Here is an 11,330-nt window from a genome sequence, read left to right as displayed (position 1 = left end):
TAAATAATATAAAATAATAATAATAATAATAATAATTGGCGGGGATTTGAAAACCCAATATGATTAACAAATGACACAAAAAATGTTTCTTGGCCTATTTCAATTGCACCTCCTTAAATATTTAAACTAAAAAGCAGGAGTTGCTATTATTGAGGAAAACATTCAAGTTAATCCTATAGCATTTTTGTTTGCTCCTTCAAAATAGATCCTAGACATGGGACCACAACCTAAGTTCCATGGAAAACATGCTTATGCCCATCAAATATATGTACTCATGTATGTCAAATAAATGTGAGTCATTAAAATTGTAAATATCTTTACCCATACTACAAAATTGGTTGAAACGTGTCTAAAAATTTAAGTCAAGATTTTAATCATAACAATTTGCATAGGGGAAGAGGTTATAGTTCCAATAATCGTTCACTCCTTGTGCACCCAACCTCCCAATTACTAAAAAAACCCATAAAAATGATAACTAAAAGCCCATTGATAGATTTTCACTTGTGCATAAGTATTGGTAATTTTAAGTGCAAGGTCATTGGGGCATTTTTTTAGTAGGTATTAGGCAATACTTCTAAGTGTACTTTTTGACCCTTGTGCACATAACTGATTCCACAGCGTGCATGTGACTATCTAGAGCTCAAAACAATAACTATAAGCAGTGAAGTAGAGACAACTAAAAAATATCTAAATCTGATGTACCATTGAGAATATAAGATTATATGCTTCCCCTAATCTCATTTTAAAGATGCATACAATTTTTAAAAAAAATAAAAAAATCATTCTACCGTAAATTACAAGGACCCTTGAAAATTGACATGTTTAGCATCTTTTACATAAATGTATATAAGAATATCGTACCATAAAATGCTAAAAGAGTAAAAATACCATAGCCTGTGTCTTTCTCTATTTACATCCCTTGGCTGTAAATCGTACGCCACGAAAATGCTCGGAAAACAAGAGCTAACAAAACATTATGACAGCTGGAAATTTAAAGAGCGAGGGAGTTTAACTAATTTTAGAGGAAGCGTATCTTTTGGCCCAACCAAAAGTCCTCTATCCCAAACGCTGGGGCCCACTTCGTCTTTCGTACAGCCACCCATATTCTATTGACACGTGTGTACCTCGATAGCGGGACTCTGTGGAGTAACAGGTGGTCATATGATTTAAGCCTCACATGTTAAATAAGGTGCGGCGAAGCATTCAATAACCTCCTCATGCCGCCGTATATTCTGTCCTCCTTTTCTTTTCAGAAAAGGACGGGTTAAGGGCGCCAGTGTGAAAAAAGCTGTGGTGGGAACGTATTATGAAAGTAATGTTGCGGGCTGAATCCGCTTTTTTATGCTTCTCACAGGAAATTTGCGCCAACAAGTGGGGCTGCTTTACAAGTACATTAGCCCATGTGCTCCCTGCAACTCTTTTCTTTTATTTATTTATGTTTTTAACTTGTTAGCTTTTAATTTGAGCCTGTGGACGTACGGGATCGTCTCCTGTGACTCCTTGGCTGATTCTGGCCGTCCGTAATTTGTTAGAGATAACATAAAGAAATTGAGCCCTGCTGTGGACATTTAATGGTCCAGTACCTGGAATGTAATAATGCCTGGCTGTTCAATTATTGTCTCCCTTGCTCAGGCAAAACAGATTAAAGCTGGTTTCAACTCAGGGAGATTGTGATTTTCTTTTGTTTTATATTTTGAAGATTGGGCGGAAGATCGAATGAGACAGAGCGAGATCTGTTGAATTGCAATTGAGGGGAAATTGAAGGAAATAGGTGAATAGTTTCGCTTTTTGAGTCGAGATGGAGTCGGCAGGAGAGCAGGGTTCGATCCGTTACAGTAAAAAGCCAAAGCAGTCGAAGAACGTGGTATCTGAGCGGCGGCGAAGGCAGAAGATGAATAAGCTGCTTTACACTCTGCGCGCTCTTGTGCCTAATATTTCCAAGGTTCAAATCCCGCGGCCTTCTGTGTCTCTTTCGGTTTTCTTTTATTGTTTTGGATATGGATAGGTAGTGCGGCAGAAAGTTTTTGCATAGCTTAATAGGAGCGATGAAACTTTAAATGCTTATTTTCTCAGGTTAGTTTAAATTCCATAATGGAACAGAAGTTGAAAATAAAGGTAAGAAATCAAAATCTGCTCAGAAATATTTTTGAAAGGAGGTGTTAGCAGGTCGACATATAAGGTCGGAATCATAATTTTTTATTTTATAAGGTTAATTTATATCTAAGGTTCGAATCCCGCGGCCTTCTGTGTCTCTTTCGGTTTTCTTTTATCGTTTTGGATATGGATAGGTAGCGCTGCAGAAGTTTTTTGCATAACTAATAGGAGCGTTAAAACTGTAGAAGTTTATCGTCTGACCATACACAGGTCAGTTTAAATTCCATAATGGAACAGAAATTGAAAACAAAGGAAAGAGATCATAATTTGATTGGAACTTATTTTGAAAGGAGGTTTTAGCAGGTTAATATATACGGTCGGGAATCACAAATTTTTATTTTTGTTGCTGTAGAACGCCTGTACACAACCGTCCTTTCTGTTTTTCAGACATTAAGTTTTCTGGTATAGTTGCTGGTTTAAAATGATTATTTTTTTTGGAAAGCTCAGACATGTAGATCAGATTCTTTTCTTCTTAAGCTTGGATATTTATGATGATGTTTATCTGAGGAGCTAATTAATAGTTTTGAGATCCGTGTTGTCTTTAATTCTAGTTTTCATCCAATCGAAAGGCCTACTATAATATATGTAAGATATAAATGAATTGGAAGAGTTTGCTGCAAGCTTTAAACATGGAGTTAATCTTTGAAATTGTAACCATATCTTATTTATGTTGCTGTTTTTAGGGCTCTCCATCCATGGCGTTATGGTTAAATTTTTGTGTTCCACTTATCCAGATGTTATAAGTGATCTTCACTGTCTTGAGTCTGTTTATAAAGGTCGTCCGTTTTCTTTTGGTAAAAACAATATATTCATTCAAACACAGAAAATACAGGTAGGCAATAACATAAATAATATTCAGATTAAAAAAACGTATAAAAAAATATATTCAGATTAGAGAAGCTATAACGGTTTGGTTCTGTGTATGGAAGTTTTTAATTTGTATGCAGTTGCTACTAAGAAATTTTAGTACTTTTTATTTCTCTCAAAGTTGGAAGAGAAGATGAAGTCATCAGCAACCATAGCAGCGGCTTTATATTTCAGCCCTTGATTTTATACAAAATGTGAAATTATCTGTTTTAAATACAGCTTATTGTATAAGAAAAGATTACAAGAGTCCCTCCATGGGATCATGTCAGTAGCGGTAAAAAGTAAGGAAGGCTTCAAGCTCTCTAATAAGAGTAATAGTAACTTAGACATTTAAACAGATAACTCAGAACTGTAATAAGATTAGAGCACTAAAAGTCTAACCCTGGATTCTTAAATGGTGAAGACAACATTTCACTAGGCCTTGAACATTGATTTCAAGCTATATCTTAGAAATGTCAGGGATGTTATAGAAAAGAACTAAAGGCATTCTTTCCTTACATTGAAGAAACTACTGAGAAGCTTGCTAGGATCTTAACTGAAAAAAGCATCAAATAATTCTTTAAAACCCTTAAAGAAATTTCTCGTGTGAAAGTCTTTCGAACTAAGGCATTTATGAGACATCATGCTCCCTTAAAGAATTTTTTCGTGTGAAAGTCTTTCGAAGAACCTCAACTCAGAATTTAAGGCATTTATGAGACATCATGCTTACTGCTGCTCCTCACAGTGGTGAAACTTGAAGATTGTTTCAAATAGGATTAAAAAAATGGATATGACATACAGTGATCTAATGTGAAGCCATATACACAGTACTACAGTAGAATATGTACATAATTAATTATGTGATCTTCAGTTAGGAGACCAAGAATGTACATAATTAATTATGTGATCCTTCATTTAGGAGACCGAGATATTCTTGGAAGGTAGTTTGAACTCTATAATGATTGTGAAATATCACCCTAATCTAAATAGAGGTGACGGTGTTAAATCCAATCACGCTTGGAAGTCTCTCATCCACATATGTATGTATTCATTGGATTCATTGATTATTTACCAAATAACTAATAAATTGATTAATTTAAATAATTATTACTCCAACACATTTCCATTCATTGTTTTTTTTCCTTTCCTATCCTCGTCTTTTAAGCCTTTTATTAATTAGACAATTGCCTTCTTTTTCTTGAGATTAGTTCTCTTTTAAATTTATGATAATGAATTTAACGATACAATTTAAAATGTTTGGAAACCTAGTTTCAGAGAGATTGAAACAAGCAATCCCAAAGACAAAAAGCCAAAGGCAGATAAGAAAGGTTGAGGTTAACCAGTACATACTTTTAAACTGTAATGTGATATATTACCTTTTGTTTTTTTTCCTTTTTCATCGAATAACATTCATTGTTCAACTGTAAAAAATATGTAAGAATATGATGTCTTTGATCTATATTTATTTATGTTAATGATTTGAAACTGGGTCAGTTATGTGAGTAAATTTGGTGGATTTGGTCACCTAATGTTCTCATCGAAGATCGTCTTTTAAAAGATAATCCCAAAAAAAATTTAAAAAATTGAATTTTTTTTTTTTGAAAGATGACTTAGAAATTGAGTGTCAGAAAATTGTGACTATCAGAAGATGAACTAAAGGATCTAACTATTCAGAGTGATTGGACCTGACAAAAGAATAGGCAGTAGTGAAGGATTCGAACTTGGTTGAGTATGTCTTGCTAGTTTGACTGTAACTGAATTTGTGACAGTATCAGAATTGGAGGGGTAAAGTGTTTTGATTGCAGTTGAATATGTCAGAAAATCAAAGAGACGGCGTGTAAATTTAAGGGCTTTGAAATGTGTCTTAACGGATTTCTCTTTAATTACAAAAATGCTTGGGCTTTCCCTTTTGACTCTTCCTGAAACTCTTTCTTGTAGAAAAGGTCTTCAACTGAAACCATTGTCATCAATCTTTCCTTCGTATTACCATATGTTATAATTGTGAAGGCTTATGCGGCTTCATCCCATGAAGCTTATATAGTTTTCTAATAAAGATTATGGGTAGCATAAGAGCATTGCAGAACTTTATTTTGTAGAGAAGAAATAGTCCTTAAAATAGCTGGAGGCAATGTTCCAGCTATTTTAAGAGCCCTCTATCTGCAAAATCTCAGGGCTTTCATTACAAAGATAACGCGTATAATTAAACTAAGAGAAATAAAGAAAGATATTTCAAGCTCATAAGTAAAAGTAAAAGTTTTAAATCAACAACAAAGTTCAGAGTTTATTACTAAAAAAATAAGAGTAATTCTCAACTCGTGGTTCCTATCTTCAAAATTAACAATTATTCTCAACATTTCCAGTTCTGTAGATATATTATCTAATTCTGTATATTTTCTATCTTAATTATTCTAGTTTGATGGTCTTCTTGATTCCAATTTTTAAAAATGTACTTGAATGGTCGAGCAGATGGACAAGGCTTCAATCTTAGGGGACGCAATCGACTACGTGAACGACCTGAAGCAGCAAGTAGAGAGAGCTCAGTGTGACGTTCAATCTTCCAATGTTTCTCCTCGATCTTCAGACCAGGAAACGGATTCCATGGCCTTTCTACTCGATGCTGCAGCCAAATATGCTTCCAACTGCAAGTATCTTATCCAGGTCAGTTAATATTATACCGACAATTTTAAAAAAAGAAAAATTTATGCACAATTACGAATTTTCACTTTAGAATTTGACTATGCATATCTTTCAATTACCTTTCGAATCTCTGAGAAACCAGAGAATCAATAATTGAGGGGATGAACCTGTCAACATTGACATGGATAATCCGATTGTAAGGAATCCGAGTGGTGATTTGTCTCGTTCTATGCTGATATATGACTTGTTTCAATCGGCTGGTTTGTTTTGTGATTTAGTGTTGACATTTCCTGTTACTCTGATGTACTAAAACATTCTGAGCAATACAGAAATAGGAGAGTAGAGATTACAACGTTTCTAGATCTATTTTAATAGGTTAAAAATTAAAGGTTTTGGGTGAAAGATCTCATTTTCTAATATCCTATTGAGGACAATTATAAAACATTAAGTGGTAAAAGAAAATTACTAATAGAAAAAGAGACTAAAGAATGCCAAATAAAAATAAAAAGTAAAACCCCGCAAATGAAATTAATAACCCTCCTCTTATTCTGAAATCTCCCTCGCCTACATGTGAAGGAAAATTGCAACTTCTTCACATTTAGCGGTGTAAAGGTCTTAACCCAGCTTGTAGAAAGTCCAGGAACAGTAAATATTAGAAGCATCATTAAAAAGTGAGGACTTCTGAAAGATACTAAAATTAAAAATGAATTTTGTTTGTCTGTAAGCGGTGCGAAGGTTGAGACCCAGCTTATAGAAGAGAGCATGTTGGAGCTCAGAATCAAATGCAAAAAAGAAAGCGGGATTTTATTCCAGGTTACCCTTGCTTTAGAATCCATGCCATTCCGGTTGAAAACTGCAAGTTTCAGCACTCTCGATGAATTTCTTCTCCTCAACATTGTATTGCAGGTATGCATAAAAGGCCGCTTAAAATTCTTTCCTGCATTCATTCTTTCATCATCTACGTTAAGCACTTGTTTGTAGCTTTTAAAAAAAAAAAATTAATATGATATGGGTTTTTCTTATTTAAAGACTGAGGAACGTTGTGCACCATTGAGCAAGGACGCAGCAAGTAAAGCCATCGAGGATGTTTTTGTTAAGAATGGTCTGAAAGTTACTGGTAGTAATTTAGGCTTGGATTGCCAAGTCTGAATACTGCTCTGATGAGAAAAAAAAAGTCTTTTGTATATTATACCATAGAAACTTTCTTGTTCTTGTCTGCCCTTGGCATTTCTTCGATGCGCCAAGAACTTGACCCACGAAGTTTCAATGCTTTTTTCTTTTAAACTTTCATGTCTGTCATTGAGAGATGTTTTGTGCGGCAAGGAAGTTATATAAATTCAATTTGCCAAAGACTGAGTTGAAATTCATGGAAGAATTGGATTAATTTTATTTTAGTTTTGTAAGATATTATTATTAAGCAGTTGGAATATTTTTTTATTTAATATGAATATATTTATTATCTTCTAGGATTTGTTTCATAATCTATAGTCAATTTTTAACTTAAACACAGGTAAAAATTTATTAGATCAAAGAAAGAGATACAAAGCAAGAAGGGTCACATGTCCAGCCCAGAAAATTACACAACTCTGTCTATTTCTACTAAATGATCCAACAAATGAGACATAACTTTTAATAGTTGCCCTTTATCACTATCAACTCTGTCTATTTCTACTAAATGATCCAACAAATGAGACATATCTTGAAATAGTTGCCCCTTATCACTATCGTTTTTAAAAATAAATAATCGTGAAGTAAAAGGATTTTTTTTATCTATTAAGAATTGAATGATAATTATCAATCTTAAAATATAATAAATTTTAATATGGTTGTTGATATTTTTCTTTTTATTACATTTATTTATTCTTTCATAAATATCCATAATATGATGGAATAATATTTACAGTATTAAATAAGAAACAAATAAGATTTAAGACTTGACTTTCTTATCAATAATTAATTGTAAAATAACAAATAATTGATAAATTAGATAGTGTAGATTCATTTCAATATAGAATTAATAATATATTGTTCTTATTTAAGAGATATTTAAAATCATATTATTTTCTAATAGATAATAAAGTAGTTTAATGCCTTACAATAGGACGATGGGCTCTTTTAAAATAATGCTCATTTCATTATGATCAAATTATTTTAATTTTTTTTATTCCAATTATATTTATAATTCAATTATAATACAAGGCAAACTATTAAAATATGTATATCAATAATTGGGCCTCAACCAACCAAGCAATATAGGTTCAAGTTTTGAAAGGCTAATAGTCTCTTAATAAACTAAATCAATTAAGAAAGATGGGTATAATGTGTACATTTTGAATACAAGTTATATTAAAAGATAATGTTAAATGTAGCTTTGTATGGCTATGGATAACTCGTTCTTTCAAAGACAATTATTTGAAATTAAGATTAAATAAATATTATTTATATAAGTTCAATTTTTAAGTAGTGATATAAACATTTGATTTGGTGCAAATATTTCTTTTGGCTTATTTAGTGAGGTACAATTGAAATTGAAGTAAAGTAAAACAAATTAAATTAATGTTAAGATTTAATTTTTAAATGATAAATAATTTATCATTATGTCTAGTGTAGCTTAAAGCTATTCATCGAATAACAACTGAATTACTCATAGATGAGTGCAAGTCTAATACCATGCAAACTATTTTTAACTATAAGAATATATTGATAAATATATAATTTGGAATGCATAATAATTATAAGAAAGTGGGGGTTTATATTACATTATTTCTATCAAACTATTTATTGAAGGAACATTGTTTTTCCAAAAGAAAATCTTGAGATCAAGGCCCTAACTTATTTTTTTTGAAGCATAGTGTTTTCATTATGAAGTCTTGGTTGAAGCCTTCTATGCACATCTAATATACCTACTTGAAATTTTTAGTCACACTTTATTTTTCATAATTGGTTTTTTAAATTTTAATTTATAAATTTATAAATATTAGTTTTTTTTGGTTTTTTTTAAAGGGAATCACAAAAAGAGATACAAATTAAGATGGGTCAACTTTCTATAAGAGAAAGAGCATTACACAACCCTATCATGTTCAACTAAGTGATCCAACATATGAGACAAGTCAAGAGGTAATTGTCATCTATCCACAATATTCCAATTCTACATGTGATCAAAAGCCCATTTGACCAAACAATCCGGTACTTCATTCCATTCCTTAGGAATGTGACTAAAAGTAATAGATTTCAAGGAACCACACCAAATTCACCACCACTTGAAAATCAAATTATTAATTTAAAAATATTTAATAAACCAAAAAATAATATTTCACAAAGAAATATAAATATCTATCACAAAAAATTTTCAAATCCTCTTTCGAGAATCCGAACTTATAGGTCTTCTCTCAAGTTTGTAGTTGTCAATAATTATGTTTGCAGATTTGTAATCACCAATAAAACAAGTGCTGATAACAACCCAAAGATCACCAGGAATAGAATTTTGTCATAATGTTATTCATGCCAGCCATGATAAGGAATAGAATTTTGTCATAATGTTATTCAGTTTATCAGTCATGAGGGTCATGAGGGTATCTGCCATTCTGGATGATATTCCACATGAAGCAACTGTCGAAGACTTTTTGCTAAAACGATAAATTGATTGATGCACATTAAAACAATATAAGTAAATATCAGGTGAAGTGGTGAGGGAGCTTGATACCTGTCCCATATTTAAGGGTACGTTACCATCATCATTGACAGTTGATGGCCATCTTTACCTAAAGTCTTAATGATTGGTTGTTCGATATTGAATGGCATGTGCCAGTGAGCATTATTATTATCAATAAGGATGTGGAATTATGACCGACTGAATGGGACGTCCTACCTTCCTTTCCGAATGTCAAATGAAACTTTACAAGAATTTGTATTTTATTCAATATAACCTAAGAAGCACATGTTTAATGTACGATTCCAATTGCTCCATAGTCTGCCATAAATGCCATCAAATCTCAACATATGAAATTAGCAATGTGCAATGCTTATCTTGATAAAGGTGGCAAGTGAAATATATAAATGAATGCAGAGAGTTAGTTGTGCAAGAAGAGTAAGAAGAGTAGGTGTGTAAACAAACCAATTATAGGAAAGGTACTTCTTCTTATTAATGATGTGTATAATGATATGTAAAATTAATTTATCTTTTGATCTTAAATTTGGTTGTTCTTAATGATAATTGTTTTTGTATGTACATTTAAAATATTTTGTGATTCAAAATTAAGCACTGCAGGTTTGATTTTGATTGCGAGAGTATGTTCTGATAGACATGTATCTAATCTATTGAAAAGATAACTTTTAGCTATATTGTGCTTTGTTTTGCAATATATGATGAGCTTGTAAGGACTTTAGAGTTTATGAATAGTGTTCGAGAACTTGTTGGATCTCTAGGTTCAAGTTGTCTTAGGTTAGACCCTTAGATTGATCAACTTTACAAATTTGAGTGATTATTCAAAGATAATAATACCAACTTGTTTCCCTTCATATTGAATTGAACCAACTTCATCTATTCCATCCTTGGATCCATCTATACTTGTACTGATCAAGCTCAAACCACAAGGGTGGTTAGTTATACACATTAGAAATAGGGCCTACCCAACCCAACTTCTCTAATTCTCTTCTCATCATGATTAAATCAATCAATTGAGATGGCTAGTGAATCCTATATTAGATCAAGCTATCAAAGGTTAGAATTCAACCCCAATCACTAGGGCCCCTCTTTTCTTTTATTGATTAGTGGATCACCTATGTGTGTATTAATTGCCACGAGAAACACTTCATTGGCTAACCACAACTCTCACCCAAACACAAGTTGTACCAATCATCTCATTTCCATCCCTAGTTAATATGTATGTTCACCTCTCCTCCCCTCATGCACAGTTATTGGATCAAAGTATTTATTTAATAGTCACCTAGCTTCAAAATTCATTCCAAACAAATTCGTATGCCCCACTTTACTTATCCATAATACAAGGACTTGACTCACTTTCTTTCTTTCCCTCATTCTGATCCAATTCATTGATTATCGATTCTAGTATTCATTGTTCTTATCTTCTCATCTTAAGAATCTTAACTTATCATTTCAACCTAAGAGTAAACATGCACAAATATGTAGGCAACCTATTATTTTGATGTGTAATCATACATTACATGTCCTTCAAATAATAACATAGCAATTTAGATTACATGAAAGTCAACCCACAACATGTAGTGTATTAGGGAGGGTAAATTAGAATTTAGAACTTTGAATAATTTATGGTTTAATTCTATAGACTATGATTTATCTTGTTGATTTTGTTTATTTAGTTTCATCATCCATAATGGCTAATAGAAGAGGGAGGGTGATTTATGGTTCAATTCTACAAACTATGATTTCTTTTGTTGACTTTGTCTATTTAGTTTCAATTTTTTCTTTGATGAAAACCTAAAACACATAACACAGTGACATTTAAAAAAAAATATGTCCATAAACTCCTTAGTAGTCAAAATTAAAACTAAGCATAACTATTAAATATGCAAGTATCTCCACATTAATCCTATGAGGAGGATATCATAATAACCAATCTACACAAATTTCAATAGAATTTCAAGAAGAATATAAACCATGTATAGTTGTAAGAGTGACACAATATACCCTAGTAAAACCCTTTTAGAGAAAA

At 32.1% G+C, this 11,330-nt stretch overlaps 1 protein-coding gene across 2 annotated transcripts; it reads left to right on the top strand.

Moving 5' to 3' along the window:
* Positions 1–1,240: 1,240 nt before the first annotated feature.
* Positions 1,241–7,079, top strand: LOC131026658 (transcription factor bHLH35). 2 transcript variants are annotated; one of them, XM_057956579.2, is made up of 5 exons: positions 1,241–1,388; positions 1,700–1,942; positions 5,467–5,658; positions 6,373–6,543; positions 6,667–7,079. In XM_057956579.2, the coding sequence occupies exons 2-5, from the start codon at positions 1,799–1,801 to the stop codon at positions 6,784–6,786; spliced, it is 627 nt and encodes a 208-aa protein (XP_057812562.2). In that variant the 5' UTR covers positions 1,241–1,388; positions 1,700–1,798; the 3' UTR covers positions 6,787–7,079. The 2 variants fall into 2 exon arrangements, with proteins under 2 accessions (XP_057812562.2, XP_057812561.2); XM_057956578.2 differs by having other exon boundaries at positions 1,242–1,402.
* Positions 7,080–11,330: the final 4,251 nt, after the last annotated feature.

Source organism: Cryptomeria japonica, chromosome 11, assembly GCF_030272615.1.
Source record: "Cryptomeria japonica chromosome 11, Sugi_1.0, whole genome shotgun sequence".
NCBI classification, from domain to species: domain Eukaryota; kingdom Viridiplantae; phylum Streptophyta; class Pinopsida; order Cupressales; family Cupressaceae; genus Cryptomeria; species Cryptomeria japonica.
This window is presented reverse-complemented; position numbering and strand designations above follow the sequence as displayed.